Source organism: Xiphophorus hellerii, chromosome 3 (assembly GCF_003331165.1).
Source record: "Xiphophorus hellerii strain 12219 chromosome 3, Xiphophorus_hellerii-4.1, whole genome shotgun sequence".
Lineage (NCBI taxonomy): Eukaryota > Metazoa > Chordata > Actinopteri > Cyprinodontiformes > Poeciliidae > Xiphophorus > Xiphophorus hellerii.
Window position 1 is genome coordinate 2150900 of NC_045674.1, and position 18664 is coordinate 2169563.

The following is an 18664-nucleotide window of genomic DNA, read 5'->3' on the forward strand; positions in this document are numbered from 1 at the left end:
ATGTTAAATGTGTCAAAGAAAATACAAAATAGATAAATAGAAATATAAACTCATATGAACAGTCTGAAGTCAGATAACATATGGAAATAAAAATACTTAAACAAATTAAACACATTGCTTTGGTTTGATTAACATTCGTTTTACAAGATGTTAAAAAAAGTTTCCCCCTCATGTTTTTCTTAAATCACAAATATTATGAGTAAAACTAAGAAATTAGCATATCATGATACAGTTTATTTTACCACCCACGTTTTTTACTGGTATTATCTTGAATGATTTGATTTGGCTCAGCCCCAAAGTCACAAAACATTTTTCCTGTGTTTTGAGTGAAATAATCTGCCAGTGGAACTAGAACCTTTTGTCAATATTAGGGAATTATTTACTTAAAACAACCTCCTGTATTTTGTGAAAAGTTACTTGCAAGCTAGTTTGGTCATTTTTCAAGTGCACAAGAAACTAGACCAAAAGTTCTTGGTAAGATTTTGTGTTTTTACAGTGTAGAGCTGCAGATGACAAGCTGTGATGAGAACACAAACGACCTGCAGCTCAGACTGTCGACTGTCTGTTGCTCCCAAAACGAAGGATTGTCCAGCTTGAAATCTGTGGAATCGTTCTTGTCGCCCATCAACGGGTTTCGTCAGCGTTACTGGAGATCATGTGTTCTCAGTGAAAACGCAACGCAGTTGAAGTAACTGAGCAGAAATCTGAAGAATGCAGCTCTGACCAATCTGAGGACTTTTCATCATGAACTGAAATCCAAAACTTGTGTGAAACTCTGCGAGGAAGCAAACTCCTCCAGAGCCAATCAGTGATAGTCACCGCCAGGAGCTCGTCTTTACTGAAAACCTCGTGGGTTTCAGTCGGTAATCTGACACCGCAGCGACTCTAATCATCCTGTTTCTGCTACAGGAGCAGCAGACGCCAAGTCCGTCACTGCTTTTCCAAAACGAATCTGATGCTTGTCTGACATGAGGTCGTAAACTCCTGCTGGGCGAGACGGACTGTGACTGAGGAGAATTTAAAAAAAACATTCAAATGACCAAGAAATCCCTGCAGGAAAGATAACGCAGCTCTTCAAGTTGTTAGATTTTAACATGGGAAAACAACAAAGGGTTTACGAAACAACTAAAGCTGCAGTATGTAACTTTTATGAATAATATGTTTTATACATATTTGTTAAAACTCTCACCATGTTGTGACAGTTTGCTATGAGACAGGTAATCTGTGAAAAGATTGATCTCCTCCATCTCTTCTCTGAGCTGCTATTGCTGTTTGAAAAAAAGCACCAAAAACAACCAATCAGAGCCAGGAGGAGGGTTTTAGCGCTGTCAATCAACTCAAGTACTCACTGCTAAATGTGCTAATGGTGGAGAAACAACTTACTGTTCCGTAAAAGTGTTTATCTGCTATTATTGGTGACTATGCTAACAAGTTAGAGCATAAAGTTACATACTACAGTTTCAAAGGGATCTATTATGCAAAATTCACATTGCGCCCATTTTTATGCTTCCATTTAAATTTCTACGACTTCTAAAAACATGAACTTATTGGGTTCAAGTTTTTTGGTGTCTGGAAAATCAGCCGTTTCAAAAACTTACAGAATGTAAAGTCACAAAACAGCAGGCAGTAAAGCCCACCCCATTATCTAGCAATCCCAGCTGAGCTCCAGCACATTTGGTCAGCTGGTTTTATTACTGTTTGTGCTGTACAATGGCTGCTGGAAAAAAACAAGAACGTTTTTGCTGTTAACTTACCATCCAGAAACTAGGGGTATATCGATCAATCAGCCCCAATTTCCTTAATTTTGGGGGTTCGGTGATCGGCCGATGTTTACAAGTGAAGCCAATCTTATTTCCAGATCTCATGTCCCTCAGCAACAGTCTAAAAATCAGCCACTGTCCTCTTTTTTAGAGAGAGAGGTTTGACTGACAGACCAGGTCATGCCTGCACATTTGACGTTAATAGTCACCCCACTGTTACCAACTCAGAGACTTTCTACCTACATTTAGAGACATTTCAGACAAAACAACTGGCATTGGCCAAAATCGGGATCGGCAGGTCAGGCGTTTTAAAGATCAACAGCCAGAAAACTGCATTTGGTGCAATCCTACCCAAACACTTGATGCATTCTTTCTGGTTGTGCAGGAGGCTCTACTAATGCTTCTCAAAGATGTATGGTTGTATAATCGTGCATCTGTTTGCATTGACCGTGTAACCAAACCGTTGGTAGGGAAGTTGCGGCGTCGTACTTACCGTTGTGTTTGTGTCCTCCAGCCTGCGACGACAGACACTGGGGTCCAGACTGCCGGAAGGAGTGCAAGTGTGAGAACGGCGCGCTCTGCGACCCGGTGGGGGGCGTCTGCCAGTGTCCGCCCGGGTTCATCGGACGCCTCTGCGAGGACTCGTGTCCGGCCGGGACCTTTGGGAAGGGCTGCCAGCAGAAGTGCAAGTGTGGCAACGGAGGATCCTGCAACAAGGCAACAGGAGAATGCACGTGTCAGAAGGGATTCACCGGGACTTTGTAAGTTCAGCAACACGAGGAAACAGAGAGATGGGAAAATGGAAAACCTGTGTGTGAAAAACAAAGTCCACCCCCACTGAAGTCATCAGATGCATGAATGACTTCTAAAAATCTACTTTTGTCACTTTACTGCTCTAAAGCAGTTTTCAAAATGGAATATAAGTTAAAAGACACACTATTTCACAAATTACATGAGGAAAATGTCTTGTTGTCTGAACTTTTTCATCAATATTATGGAAGTATTTACTTAATACCAGCTCATAGATTTACCTAAAATTAAACATTTTAGGTAAATTAATGAAAGTTAGTTTAGCCTTATTTCGAGTGTAATAAGATATTTGCACAAGAAACTAGACAAAAATACTTGGTAAAACTTGTTTTTGCAAAAAGTGTTTATTGTGTCACAGGAGAAATTCAAGAAAACGTTTTTTGCCATTTTCATGTTTCCGATTGGCTGCCAGTGAAATTTATCAAGTTGGTTTGATCCTGAAGCTGAAAATGGAAAAGTTTCTGACAAGAAAAGGCCGAAGGAAACGTCCAGCAGCTCTGCTGTGGAGAAACCTGCTGCAAAATATGACACCTCCTCATCAAAAGACGGGACTGTGGTGGAAAATGTATCTGGTTATATTTTCACAACAGAACTCATTGCCAACTAAAATCACAATAGTGAATAAAACGGAGAAAATGCCAAATTAAAATTTTGCTTTACATATTTTGCAGTATTATCTGTTTGGAGGCCTCAGCTGCTCGTTAACAACAAACTTAGAGACACAAATTTCTGTGCATCAGTCAGAAAAATGTTAAAATGCCTTTTTAAAGCATCTGAAGTTGATCCAACTTTTGAACCAACAAATCTGCCTCGCAAAGTTACCCCAAGATCGGAGAACGAAACTCCATCCGAGACCCTGCAGACCTCAAAGCTCATCAGAACCTTACCAGAATAAAAGCTTTTATCCTGAGGTTTGGGCTGCAGGCTGGGGCAGTGGTTAGCATTTTAGTTTGCAATAAGAAGGTCTTGGCGTCACCAGGTTTCCATAGAAACCACGTAACATAAAGCTGCGGCGTTTTCTAAACATCTGTGGGATTTTAAGTAGGACCCGGTTTGATGTGAAACAATGGATGATTCTGTGGAAAAGCACCTCAGTCCCACTGTAAAGTACAGTAAGAGATGTGCAGATTATGAACCAAAATGAAGAATAATTCAGATAAATACCATAATTACATAACAAAAGCTGGCAAAAGGAAAAAATATTTCCAAATTAATTTCTTTGAATATAAAGTTTATGAAGCTAAAAACTGCAGGTGTGTGTCTGTGTGTGGTTATTTCTGCTTTTGTTAAAACGTGTTTGTTCTTCAGTGAAATTACTAATAAATTTTACTCAAGTAATAAAATTAAACGACTTAAATAAAAACAAAAATACAGCTTAGTAAAAAAAATACTCATTTTTCAAAGAGTTACTCAAGTAAATGTGAATAAATGTAACTACTGCCAAACTCTGGGTGTAATCTATTTTTAAGACTTTAAATCAAGACTATGCACTTCCTCACATAAAACCCTTTGAACCGCGTCTCTTTTATTTGCAGCTCTGGAGCCGTTCAGGTTAGATTTGTAGATGTTTTTCAGGTCCTGCCTGTGATAAGGTTCAGATTCTAGGCGAGAAATCTTAACATTTCCATTTTCAGCGCTAAAATGAACACAGTCTGCTTCCTGATTTGGTATGGGGCATCTTTAAAGCACTCCAAGTATTCCTCCAGGGAGACGCTTTACTCAGCTTCATTACATATCGCTTCATTATCTTCATTTTCCCTGTAGGTAAGTCAGACGCGGGTCTTTTATGGCTTTAATGAGGGGCTGTTATGCTTTTCTCCAACTTAATTTGAAGACGGAAAGACGCCCCCTGGTCTCCTCCATGACTCATCCGTTACACCCAGTTTTTAGCCGCCCCAGAAGACACGTAAACAAAACTCTTCCCCACAACGCATTTCCAGAGAGAGCCGTCATCATCCTGCCAGTTTCAAACCTCAGCACCTCTGAGGGGAAAAGCAGAAACTTGGCAACAATCAGGATGAGGCACAGCCCTGCAGCGAGTTATGAATATCTGAAATGTGTCCATTTTACCTCCAGGATGTTGAAATGTGTCCATTTAACCTCCAGGATGTTTTCACAAAGTTTAAGCAACGAAACGAGCTGATGTGACAAAAAACAAGCACCGAAAGAAGAAACGGAAGCCGCGTTTCCGTTTCACATGTTCAAAGATCTTTGTCAATATTTCGCTAATGGCGAAAAAATACAATTTAGCAATTGTGGCTTTTCCATTAAATAAGAAACGAAATAAAAATCATACATGAATAACTTTGTTCAGGCAAAAAAAATAATAAAAAAAAAACATGCCGCGCCATGATCCTCCAACTACTTCCAGGCCTTTTCTTCTTCGTGGTTTGCATTGACGTTAACATCCGGTTGTTGATCATGTGACTCGTGTGATAAAAAAGTGTTTTCGACACGCGTGGAAAACCACTTCATTCTAGCGTCAAATCTTTTTGATCGAAAAACAAGTTTTTTGTTTTTGTTTTTAATTCTGGTTTTTCTTTTCGCAAAAGTATTTTCGGAATCGTAGTTTGCGCAATTCTATGCGCAGCTTATGTAGATAACGAAATTAATGCAAATTTCCCTCAATTCTGCATTAGGTTTGAGGAATTTCATTATTATCATAATTGAATTAATATAATTGAATTATTATCATAATTGAAATTACGAAATAAATCTGCTTAATGGAGAAAAGCCAATTTAAAAAATATATACACACATTTTTGCTCTAAAATGTTTTTTTTTTTGTCTGTATCAAAATTAGTGTTCTCATCAAAACTGTAATGAAACATTTTTTAGCATCACAGAAGTTTTATGATCAACAATCGGATGTTACTGCTGGCGGATACGACCAAGAAGACGCAGGAAGTGGTAGGAGGACGATACATGTTTTAGTGATTTACTGTGTGAAAAAACTTATTCACATGTGATTTTAATCCTCTTTCTTATTGAACTGAAACACCACAATTTGAAATTGTGTTTTCCCTACATTAGCAGAAATTCAACAAAGTTTTGCTCACATTTGTCTCAGTCAGAGAATCAGCACCTCGACCTTTGAACTCATGGTTTAAAAAAACAAGACAAACATTGACTTTATTCCTCAGGAATGTCCCCAACTTGTTTTAGCCAGATCATGGATTGACTGTCTCCGTCTCTCTGTCACTCCTGCAGCTGTGCGAAGACGTGTAAAGGCTCCTGCCAGCCGAGATGCCCCTGCCAGAACGAGGGCCGCTGCAAGGGCAACGGGGTCTGCGCCTGTCTGGCTGGATGGACGGTAAATTCCCATCATCCCAATGTGATCGATAATCCAGATTGTGCGGATAAAAAGTCTGGATTGTGTCCTGTAACACCAGCTTGGATCTAATATCCAGTATTGTTTGGCAGGGTGCGATCTGCACGGAACAATGTCCAGAGGGAAGGTTTGGGAAAAACTGCTCAGAGGAGTGTGTTTGCCACAACGACGCTAAATGTGACCCCTTAACTGGACGCTGCCAATGTAGAGAGGGTTTCACTGGCAACAGGTGGGTTTGGAGAAAAGTCTGGGACATTTTTAGATGATACTGCAGAAAGCTATAGACTTCTTGGCATTTCAGTCACATCAGGGATCCCTCTATCCTCTATTCTCATATCCTTTTTATTTAATCTCCAGATAATCCCTCTAGCTCAGATGACACCATATACAGATGATTCACAGCTTTACATTTAGACGTTTCCACAGAACTATAGAATCAAAGTTAAGAACTACAGAGCAGGTCTGAACAGACCATAGTTACAGACTTGTAGAATAAGAGCATAATCACTTGTTTGTTCAAAAATACTTTTTTAAAATCTTATTGATTTAAGGCACTGAATGATATTTGGCCTAATTCGGGTTTAACCAGGCAGCATTTAATTTAAAAAGTTGGAAATTTTCAACTTTTGGAAATTTTCTGAGTTTCGAAAGTTAAGATTTCTTGACATTTGTAAACTCAGAAATTTACAAGTTATTTTCTTGAAAATTTCAGAGTTTCTTTTTAGCAATTTTTGGACAGTTGAAACACAGAAATTTCCAACTTTTTTTCTAGAAAATTTCTTACATTAATCTCATAATTTCTGAATTTTTTTCTTGCAAATGTCCAGAAATGTCCAAGTTTTTTGTAGAAAATTCCCTTGATTAATCTCACAATTTCTGAATTTCTTTCTAGCAATTTTCTTTTGACATTTGGAACACAGAAATTTTCCTTTTATTTTTATTGAAAATTTCTGAGATTAATCTCAATATTTCTGATTTGTTTCTAGGAAATTTCCAATTGATCAAACTCAGAAATGTCCAACAGATTGTGCATGCAGAACTAAATCTTTAGCCTGTTTTTTCTGGAGATCTCCAGGATCTCCTCCATAAATCCATCTGTTTCGTCCTTCAGGTGTAATGAGGAGTGCCCCGCAGGTACCTACGGCCAGGACTGTAAAGGTGTGTGCAACTGTGCAAACGGCGCGCGCTGCTTCAACATCGACGGCAGCTGCTTTTGTGAGCCCGGATTCAGCGGGCCGCAGTGCAGGAACCGGATGTGTGCGCCTGGGAACTACGGCATGCACTGCGAACACAAGTGTCTCTGTGAGGAGAAACACACTCTGAGGTGGGAAGACCTGAATGTCAGCGTCTAAAGGTCACCATGTTCAGCAGGTTGACCTTTCAACCTGAGTGAAATCCCCCCCCCACCTTCTTCAAATCTAACAAAAAGGGTGTGAAATGTTTGTGCAGCAAAATGTTTTGTTTGTGCTGCTATCATTTTAAAGATATTAATAAAAAAAGTCTCTAGAGGTCATCAGAGGTCAACCTCCCCACAGCTCAAGGTCACAAAATCAAACTAACAAGCTACATTTGTGCAGCAAAGATTGTCGTTTGTGCTGCTTTTGCTTTGAAAATGTTAATGATGACCTCCGATCACCTCTGGAAATGTTTTTATGGGTGTCTTTAAAGTGATAGCGGCACAAATGAAGCTTTTTGCTGCACAAACATTTGACACCGATCTGGTTAGATTTGGAAAAGGTGGTGCAACAACTTCACTCAGGACAGTTAAGAAAAATTAACCTGTTCAGTGATTTTTCACTGAGCAGATGCCACCAAGACACGAGTGTTTATGATATTGAGCTTATAACTGGTAAAAAAATAAAACTAGATGTAGATATTTGTTTGTTTTTCTGCTGCAGCAGCATTTTAAATGATTTTACTTTCTTTAGCCTCTGATTTATCTCTTGGTCTCTGGCGTGTTGCCAGATGGTAGAAAGGTTTCTGCCCTCCATGTTCTGATATCTAAATTGTTAAAAGCGAATTGATTTGTGTCAGTGGGCCAAACGTAGCCCAGCAGCGACCTTTGACCTCCTGCAGTGATTGGAGGAAACTGACCCACTTTGCTGCTGTTTTTGACCCTTTGTAGCTGCCACCCGATGAAAGGCGAATGCACGTGCCAGCCGGGCTGGGCGGGTCTGTTCTGCAACGAGACGTGTCCTCACGGTTTCTATGGCGACGGCTGCATGGAGCCGTGTCTGTGTGTGAACGGAGGCGTGTGCGACAGCGCCACGGGACGATGCCACTGCTCCCCCGGATTCACGGTGATCCACATAGCGCCTTATTTTAAATCGATTTCTAATTGTTAGTTTCTCCCCTGACTTCTGGCATTTATTTTTATTTCATCTTTTACGTCTTCAGGGCGTTCACTGCGAGGGTCCCTGTAAAAGCGGCGTCTACGGGAAGAACTGCTCCCTGGAATGCTCCTGCGAAAACTTTATCGACTGCTCACCGGTTGACGGCACTTGCTTCTGCAAAGAGGGTAAGAAACTGTCAGAAAACGTGTAACGGGTCAGAAACGTTCACGCTGCCATTTTTAACCGTTCTGTCGCACCTGCAGGCTGGCAAGGGCCAGACTGCTCCGTCCCCTGCGCTGACGGCACCTGGGGCCCCGGGTGCAACACCACCTGCCGCTGCACCAACGGGGCCAAATGTGACCCGGCAGACGGATCGTGCAAATGCTCAGCCGGATGGCAGGGGGTGCTCTGTGACCAGCCGTGTGGTGTAAGGCCTTTATTTCTTTGGCTGTTTAGTCATAAATTTTTAAATGTATCTAAGAAATTTTATTGAAAGAAAAGACAAAATCTGGGGAAAAATAATGCCGAAATGTTCGGATTAATGTTCAGAAATTTTCTAGAAAAGTTTTTGAGTTTCAAAAGTCAAAAATTTTCAGTTTGAGCAATTCAAAAAAATTCCAAAAGCTGAAAATGTTTAACTTTATGAGTTCAGAAAATTTTCACATTTTTCAAAAAAAATTCTGAGATTAATCTGAGAATATCAGAGATTTTTTCTAGCAAATTAAAAATGTTTGTTTTTAATTTCCATACTTTTCCTAGACATTTTCTGATATTAAGCTAAATAAGTTTTTTGAGGAAATATTCTCTTTTTTTAAGCTTATGGTGCAGATCTGATCATTAAACTGTTTGATAAAAGAATCAAGTTGCTGAAAATGGCCTAGTCAAATCCAGACCTCAAATGGGACATTAAAACTGATGTCTGTAAACTTCAGTGATCTAGATCTAGTTTCTCCACACTTCTTGTTAATTTATAACATTAAACAGTGATTGAGTTGGAAAAACTGCAGTTCTACCTGAAATTAGGCGAGATGCGATGGTTTCAGTAAAAGATCAGATTTACGTCCTGCTTCTCTGGCCTGGAGCCACGGCCCATGTCCCAACAAACCAATTCACTAAAAGGAAGAGAAATGTTATGTGAATGTCAGCCAGAGTTTGGTGTAATGAGCTGTTGTTTTAAAGAGAGCAGCGCGTCAATCACAGAGATTACTGGACATGTTTACTGTGGTTTCTGCCGCTCTGTTTGCATTAATCTGTTTTTTGGACGCGCTGCGTTCCTGCCGTCAGCCTGCCAGGCCGACAGGCTGCGCGCTCGGCCCGCAGTGCCAGCGTGGCGCTTTGTCTGACCCCACGGCGGAGAGAATCCCTTGATGACTCTGGCTCTCGTTCTGCATGCAGGTGGGCTCGTTCGGGCCGGGCTGCCTGAAGAGGTGCGACTGTATTTACGGCAGCGGTTGCCAGGCGACCAGCGGGGAGTGCCACTGTCTGGCAGGTTGGACGGGTAAGTGACGACGTCCCGCCGCCGCCGCTGCTGCCAGGTTGGCTCTGGCTTCACAGGAGAGCGGACAGAGCCACAGGTTTTAACTGGCCCAGTCGGATCTGACAACACGGCACGGCTGAATTAAAGGAGCACACTGCAAAAAAACGAAACTCCTCCAGATTCTAGTATCTAAAAACTGACTTACAAGTAACTCTTCAGTAATCAATAGTCAATAATTATCCTTAATATTGGAAAAGCAGCATTCAGCTTCTATTCACCACAAATCCGGAACAAACTTCCAGAAAACGGCAGAGCAGCTAAAATCTCACCGGGTTGGAGCTGCTTTCGAACCGTAATAACAGAACCAGCACCGTAATAACGGAACCAGCACCGTAATAACGGAACCAGCACCGTAATAACGGAACCAGCACCGTAATAACGGAACCAGCGCCGTAATAACGGAACCAGAGCCGTAATAACGGAACCAGCACCGTAATAACGGAACCAGCACCGTAATAACGGAACCAGCACCGCAATAACGGAACCAGCACCGTAATAACGGAACCAGCACCGTAATAACGGAACCAGCGCCGTAATAACGGAACCAGAGCCGTAATAACGGAACCAGCACCGTAATAACGGAACCAGCACCGTAATAACGGAACCAGCACCGTAATAACGGAACCAGCACCGTAATAACGGAACCAGAGCCGTAATAACGGAACCAGCACCGTAATAACGGAACCAGCACCGCAATAACGGAACCAGAGCCGTAATAACGGAACCAGCACCGTAATAACGGAACCAGCACCGTAATAACGGAACCAGCACCGTAATAACGGAACCAGCACCGCAATAACGGAACCAGCACCGTAATAACGGAACCAGAGCCGTAATAACGGAACCAGCACCGCAATAACGGAACCAGCACCGTAATAACGGAACCAGCACCGTAATAACGGAACCAGCACCGTAATAACGGAACCAGCATATTCAATGTGTGTTGATGGTTTTGATGATTCAAAGATAGAAAAAGGGAGTAAATTTCTGCCAGAAAACAAATCAGATAATATCAGACATTTTGTTGAAATGACTCTTTTCTGAGCTAGAATGGTTGCAAATATGGGAGGAAAAAAACGCAGAAATTTTGTACACACACACACACACACACATATATATATATATAAATATATATATATGTGCAGGTATTCTTGAATTGTGGAAAATTTCTGTCTAAATGTCACAGATTTTAGTTTTTTGTTTTTCTTTCACTTTTTTTGTTTGTTTTGTTTTTCCTAAATGTCCTGGCACAATAAGGACATTAACACGTTGTTCTTTTGTTTTTTATAGCCCCTATAAAATAAATAATTTTGAGATTAGTCTTAAATGCCTCTAAATCCCAGTAATAACCAGATAAGGTAGAACAATAAGTCAGGGTGTAATTTCTATTTCCCCTTTCTGTAGTTGTTTGTTTTTGAGTGTCACCATGCCAAGTGTGGTAACGGGATGCTAATTCATCCATTCATCTCCTTTTCTCTTTGTGGTTGAAGAACAATGAATGAATGAAAGACAGAATTACACTGCCTGGCCAAAAAAAAAGTCACCACCAAAAAATGGTCACACTCTCTAATATTTTGTTGGACCGCCTTTAGCTCTGATTACAGCCCGCATTCGCTGTGGCATTGTTTCAATAAGCTTCTGCAGTGTCACAAGATTTATTTCCATCCAGTGTTGCATTAATCTTTCACCAATATCTTGTATTGATGATGGGAGAGTCTGACCACTGCGCAAAGCCTTCTCCAGCACATCCCAAAGATTCTCAATGGGGTTAAGGTCTGGACTCTGTGGTGGCCAATCCATGTGTGAAAAAGATGTCTCATGCTCCCTGAACCACTCTTTCACAATGTGAGCCCCATGAATCCTGGCATTGTCATCTTGGAATATGCCCGTTCCATTTGGGAAGACAAAATCCATTGATGGAATAACCTGGTCATTCAGTATATTCAGGTAGTCAGCTGACCTCATTCTTTGGGCACACAATGTTGCTGAACCTAGACCTGACCAACTGCAGCAACCCCAGATCATAGCACTGCCCCCACAGGCTTGTACAGTAGGCACTAGGCATGATGGGTGCATCACTTCACCTGCCTCTCTTCTTACCCTGATGCGCCCATCACTCTGGAACAGGGTAAATCTGGACTCATCAGACCACATGACCCTCTTCCATTCCTCCAGAGTCCAATCTTTATGCTCCCTAGCAAACTGAAGCCTTTTTTTCTGGTTAGCCTTACTGATTAGAGGTTTTCTTACGGCTACACAGCTGTTCAATCCCAACCCCTTGAGTTCCCTTCGCATTGTGCGTGTGGAAATGCTTTTGCGTTCACAATTAAACATACTCCTGAGTTCTGCTGTTGTTTTTCTTCGATTTGATTTGACCAAACGTTTAAGTAATCGCCGATCACGATCATTCAGGATTTTTTTCCGACCACATTTCTTCCTGGAAGACGATGGTTCCCCACCATCCTTCCAGTTTTTAATGATGCGTTGGACAGTTCTTAACCCAATTCTAGTAGTTTCTGCAATCTCCTTAGATGTTTTCTCTGCTTGATGGATGCCAATGATTTGACCCTTCTTAAACAGACTAACGTCTTTTCCACGACCACAGGATGTGTCTTTTGCCATGGTTGTTTAAGAAATGAGGAGTTACTCATTGCATCAGCTGGGGTTAAATAACTTGTTGCCAGCTGAAAGATAATCGCCTATGCAGTACTTATCCAATAGGAGGCTTGTATCTATTTGCTTAGTTAAATCCAGGTGGCGACTTTTTTTTTGGCCAGGCAGTGTATTTTGGGTTAAAGCTACAGTATGTAACTTTTATTAAAAGTGAACATACTTGTTAAAATTATCATTATGTTGTGACAGTATAATGAAAAACAGACAATCTGAAAAAATCTTCTCCCAGTGCTGATTAGAAACAACCAATCAGAGCCAGGAGGAGGGTCTTAGCGCTGTCAATCACTCTTATGCTCACACCCTCCTCCTGTTCTCTGCTAAGCTAAAGCTGTTTCACCTCAACATAGCCTGCCATGAATGCTAACGCTAGTTAGCATGGCCACTGATGACGGCGGATAAACGCTTTTGTCCCAACTAGCTCCTTTTTTTTCAAAGACAATCTTGTTTTCAGATTCATTAATTTCATTTGTTGTTTCTGTTGTTTTTTTTTATTTTGGATATTTATTATGTCTTCCAGTGTTAAATGTTTATTAGGATTTAAAGTTTATTGATCTCTGAGAATGTGTTTTTGCATCATCGTATTACTTGAAAAGGTCCCAAAACAACAATTTTATTGTTTATCGCAAAAACTTCTGTGAAAATTTATCATCCAGTGAAACTTTTTATTGGTCCAGTCACCACATGGTGAGTTTTAACAAATATGGAAAAAATATATATTTGTAAACGTTGAACACAGCAGCTTTATGTTTTCTGCTTAGTAACTGTGGGCTTACTTGCCTCCCAGGGCCGCACTGCAGCGATCCGTGTCCGGAGGGCCTGTGGGGCCCCCACTGCAACTACTCCTGCTCGGACCGCTGTCCCAACAGCGACACGTGTCTGAGGAAAACCGGGGAGTGTGTGTGCCGGCCGGGCTACTGGGGCGCCGCCTGCCAGAACAGTGAGTCCGACTCCGACCCGCGGCGTGACGGGTAGCCGCTCCGCTTGCTGCAGCTCTCCTTCCTGTGTTTCAGATTCGTCTGAGCGGGTGGGCAGCGTCATGGTCCCTCTGCCCCCGGGAGAGAGGGAGTCGTGGGGCGCCATCGGCGGCATCGTGGTGCTGGTCCTGCTGGTGGTGATGCTTCTGGCTCTGCTGCTGCTCTACCGGCGCCGGCAGAAGGACAAGCAGAACAACACGCCCACCGTCTCCTTCTCCACCAGCCGCACCGTCAACTCCGAATACGCCGTCCCAGGTCTGAACCGAAACGGCAAACAGTTCACCTCCTCCCTAGACCGGCCACAGATTCCGGGCTGAAATTTACCTCTGGAACCTTCAGATGAAACATCAGAATGAGGAATGTCATGCAAAATGTACCTAAAAAAAATAAGAAATTTTGAGAAAAATCTCTGAAATTTTGTAGAAGAAACATTAAAATTTCTGAGCTCAAAAAGTCAAACATTAGCAAGAAAAAAAACTTGGATATTTTGTGATTAATTTCAGAAATTTTCAAGAAAAAGCATTAAAATGATTGATTTTGAAAATCCATCATTTTGAGAATACTCTCAACAATTTTCTAAAAACACAAGGACACTTCTGAGCTCCCAAAGTTGAAAATTTGCAAGAAAAAAACAAAAATTTTGAGATTAGCTTCAGAAATTTTCTAGAAAAACCTCTGAAATTTTTAAGTTTGAAAAGTTGAAAACTTGCTAGAAAAAAATCTGAAAATTTAAAAATAAGTTTAAACATTTTTTAGAAAAAAATGAAAACTGCTGAGTTTTAAAAGTTGAACATTTCTAGAAAATGTCTGAGATTACTCTCAAGTTTTGTGTTTTGTGGCAGAAATTTGCACTTTCTTTCTGTCTTTATTGGCCCTGATAGGCTGCCACACCGTTCAGGGTCTGATCTGATTGAAAAGCCGCAGATTGACGCCATGTTTGTTTTTCCTGCAGATGTTCCCCACAGCTACCATCATTACTACTCCAACCCCAGCTACCACACGCTGAGCCAGAACCGGCCGCCGCTGCCGCACGTCCCCAACAACCACGACCGCGTCATCAAGGTGGCGCGCCGTTCGCTCTCGCCCCCTGCTGGACGCCTCTCAGGGTTCTGATCGGTTCCTGTTTGTGTCCCACAGAACACCAACAACCAGCTGTTCTGCAGCGTGAAGAACGCGGCCAGGGAGCGGCGCGGCCTGTTCGGGGTCGAGACCAACGCCACTCTGCCTGCAGACTGGAAGCATCATGAGACCCGCAAAGGTTCAGGTCCGTCCAGCTCAGGGAAAACTTCACTGCACTCTGATCCCGAACCGCACTGCATTCTGGGAGATGTAGGCAGAGGAAAAGCTTTAGCAGGTCAACCGCCTGAGTGAAGTTAGTCCCCAACCTGATTCAGATACATTTTATATATATAAAGATTCCAGAGGTCATCAGAGGTCATCTATAATATCTTCAAAGCAAAAGCACCTCATGTTTTTTTTGCTGCACAAACGAACTTTTTAATTAATATCTTTTAAATAATAGCAGCACAAATGAAATTTTTTGCTGCACAAACGCATCACAAGCATTTGACACCAATTTTGTTAGATATGTTAGGGGGCTGGTTGTCCTTTTGACCTTTAAACTTTTATTAATATCTTCAAAGCAAAAGCAGCATTTTTTCTTCTTTTTTTGCTGCACCAACTAGGTAACCAAAGGGTTACCTAGCAACTCTCTTGCTCTTTGGTTACCTAGCAACAAGTTGTTGAGTAACTTGCGCAGCAGCAGTTTCAGGTTTCACCACTCTGCCTCCTAACTGCTTAAAAATAAAAAACATTACACAATGAAAACTGGATAAAACAGAAAAGATTACACCATCAGTTTAGCAATATTTCAGATATTTAAAACACTAATCAGTAATTATCGATATTGACTGATATGAAATATTTATATCGTGATGCGTGTTCAGCCATATGATCCTTCCTGTCTGATTTATTAAACCTTCACTTTTTGTCTGATTGTTGCTTCTTACTCTGATTGGAAGCAAAAACTTTTATCCTTAATCTGTCTGAGGTTTTCCCTCTTACTCCACTTTATCACCAGCCACATATTTCCTAATCTAGACCTGATATCAGGCCATAAACACCCAGAACTTCATAAAAGCTGACTGGCAGCAGAATCCACCCACCTGCTGTTGATTTTAACAGCCTCTCTGCTTTTTATTAGCCTGACACAGATCGACTGAATGAAAGTGTTTCTGTTACGGCTTACAGGAGCGTTTGGCATCGACCGGAGCTACAGCTACAGCGCCAGCCTCGGAAAATATTACAACAAAGGTAATTTATCATCGCACTTTCTCTGCTTCCCTCTCCTGCTGCCTGCAGCCTCAGTCATTACCGCTTTATGAGAGCCAGATAAGACGTGTCAAAAAACATAAAGAGGAACATATAACTACACTAAACACGTTTATTTATCTTTTTAAGTCTAGATGGACTAACTCAACAGTTCCTGCTTCGCTTTATTCTGTATCGATATTCTGCATTTCTTTGTATTTCGGACTTTAACTCTGTTAGATGTTCTGATGCTCAGGATTGTTTTTTGCTTGATGAATCCATAATTAATCTGCGGCTGTTTGGCCTCTGCAGAGAGATAAAAAACAATAAATTTTCATCAGAAAAAACTCTGAAATTTTAAAATTAATCTTGGAAAAAAAAAATTGGAAGTCTCAAGACATTTTTTCTGAGATTAATCTCAAAATTTCAGATTTCTTTCTAGAAGATTTTCAACTTTTCCAGTTCACAAAATTCCAAGTTTTTCCTTGAAAATTTCTGAGATTAATTTGAATATTGAAGAATTTTTTTTGACAGAAATTGTCTTATTTTAAAACCCAGAAATTTCCAAAAGAATGGTTACCATGGAGATTAAATAATTTCTCAAACATGCATGAGAGAATCAAGGCAGCACTTCATGTTGGTGGTGTTGGTGAGGGAATAACATAATGACATGTTTCAAAATGTGATTTTTTGTTGTTTTACAGTTTTTTCTCTGATTTTGTATTTAAATGGTGCTTTATAAATAAACCTTCCTGCTCGGCTCATTAAGAGCATTTAATGACCGGAGCGGTTAAAGTGGCGGCCGGTCTGCAGGGTGTTTAACCTCCTAACCGCTGACCTTCCTTCGTCCCGATGTGAGCAGAGCTGAAGGACTTGGTGGCGGCGAGCAGCAGCTCTCTGAACAGCGAGAACCCGTACGCCACCATCAAGGACCTGCCCGGCTCGCCGTTCTGCACCCCGGAGAGCAGCTACATGGAGATGAAGGCGGCCGTGCCGCGGGAGCGAGCGTACACCGAGATCAGCCCGCCGCCGTTCAGCATGGCCACGCTGCGCAGAGGTGAGGTCCATCTCAAGAAGTTCCCACAAAAAACAAGAACATTCAGGAGTTTCAAAAGTAAAAACATTTGTAGAAAAAACTCAAAATTTTGAGATTAACCTCAAACATTCAGAAAAATCTTTAAATTCCTGAGTTTCAAAAGAGATACCAGTCTAAGAAATTCTCCAGAAAAAGCATGATATTTCAGAGTTTGTAAAGGCAACGTTTCTTGAAAAAAACTCAGAAATGTTGAGATTAGTCTGAGAAATTTTCTAGAAAAGTTTCAAAGTCAGAAATGTTTTATTGTTTAGGTTTTCTCATTTAATAAACCTCTCCTCCTGCTGTTGTATCAGAGCGGCAGAGCTCCCTGGGTCACGCCCCTCATGACGACCCCCAGAGCCACTACGACCTCCCTGTGAACAGCCACATCCCGGGACACTACGACCTGCCTCCGGTGCGCCGGCCGCCCTCCCCCCGGCCCGCCCCGCGCAGAACGCTGCAGTGAGAGCCGCAGAGGCGCCGCGGGTTCACCCTCCTCCCTTTGGGCCGATGGAGAAGAGCAGACTGTTTGTTCTTCACCTATAAACTCAGTAAGGTCCTGTTTGAGGGCAGCACTGCCCCCCTGTGGCCATCAGATGGTACTGCTGCCACCAGGACTGAAGAACCAGGAAAGCTGGTGACATCAGAGGAGCTTCACTGCGACGTGATTTCAGCTTTCATTTTTTTTTTCTGACTTCATTAAAGTAGAAAACATTAAAAAATGTAAAAAAATGCAGCCGGCAGCTTCTCACAAACTCTAAAGTTTCTGAATATGTCATGAAAGCCAAAGAAAAGCGTCAATCTCCAGGAATATTGGGCCCAGAATGTGGATGGAAAACTCTGTACATATGGAAGTAAATATAGTATCACCACAAGGAACATTGTAAATAAACAAACAGCTCTCCGGATTTACAAATCATGGTTATTTCCTGTCATGCAGTATTTAAAGCTGGAGTATGTAACAGATATAAAAATATTTTATTTTACATATTTGTTAAAACTGTCACCATGTCATGAGAGTTTGATATGAGAGATAATCTGAAGGCAGAGGAGCTCAGTCTGTTCGGTTTAATTGTCTCACACCATGGTGTCACAACATAGCGACAGTTTCAATAAATATAAAAAAATATATATATTTTTTGTATAAGTTATATACTGGAACCTTTAAAGATCAATTTTAACAGTCAAAGCTCAGTGAGGGTATTTTCACACCCAACAGATTTTATTCCATTTGGTAACAGAATTTGAAACATTTGTTACATTTTCAGCTGCTTTTCGCTTTCACACTGCACTGTTAAAGAAACCAAACCCTTTAAAAAACCTGTCCCCCTCCTCACAAACATAAACAGAGACTATGCTAGCGCTAGACCCTCGCGTTTGTTATGGTTGTATTTACCCAGAATCCCCTGCGCTGCAGTTCACTTCCTGTCCGCTTGTCATTCACATACACATCTGAACTGCACCAGAATTCAATTCAACATGGACATTAGAGTTCATTACAGACTCACACCTCCCTAAACAAACCGAACTTTCTTGGCAAACTAAACAGGGCTGATGAAAACAGGGCATTATGGGTAAATACAACAAAACCAAATGCGATAGCCCAGCGTTAGCAGGAGAAATGCTTCATGGTCTTTTCCCAAAGACAAAAGAAAAATCCTAACCGCTGAAATCTGATGCCTCCATGTTTGTTTTCATTTCATGGAGAAGAAAGTTGAGTTCAATTTCTTCTTCAGAGGTTTTCATGTTGTTTCTTTCAGTGGTTCTTGCTGCAGCGCCCCCGCAGGCGAGGAGGGGAACAGGTTTTTCAAATTGATTCAATGCAGTGTGAAAGTGAACCACTGAAAATGTACCAAATGTT

General features: G+C 41.4%; 1 protein-coding gene across 1 annotated transcript in view; it reads left to right on the forward strand.

Annotated features, from left to right (window-relative positions):
• Positions 1 to 17984, forward strand: part of pear1 (platelet endothelial aggregation receptor 1) — a 62688-nt gene extending 44704 nt beyond the window's left edge. The window contains exons 6-20 of the mRNA XM_032559623.1: positions 2275 to 2521; positions 5781 to 5883; positions 5994 to 6130; positions 7013 to 7225; positions 8027 to 8201; positions 8299 to 8419; positions 8498 to 8661; positions 9630 to 9732; positions 13229 to 13381; positions 13455 to 13673; positions 14371 to 14480; positions 14556 to 14682; positions 15669 to 15731; positions 16591 to 16785; positions 17118 to 17984. Of these exons, the coding sequence (XP_032415514.1) occupies positions 2275 to 2521; positions 5781 to 5883; positions 5994 to 6130; positions 7013 to 7225; positions 8027 to 8201; positions 8299 to 8419; positions 8498 to 8661; positions 9630 to 9732; positions 13229 to 13381; positions 13455 to 13673; positions 14371 to 14480; positions 14556 to 14682; positions 15669 to 15731; positions 16591 to 16785; positions 17118 to 17269 (2282 nt within the window). The 3' untranslated portion in view covers positions 17270 to 17984. The remainder of the gene's footprint in view (positions 1 to 2274; positions 2522 to 5780; positions 5884 to 5993; positions 6131 to 7012; positions 7226 to 8026; positions 8202 to 8298; positions 8420 to 8497; positions 8662 to 9629; positions 9733 to 13228; positions 13382 to 13454; positions 13674 to 14370; positions 14481 to 14555; positions 14683 to 15668; positions 15732 to 16590; positions 16786 to 17117) is intronic.
• The last annotated feature ends 680 nt before the right edge of the window (positions 17985 to 18664 follow it).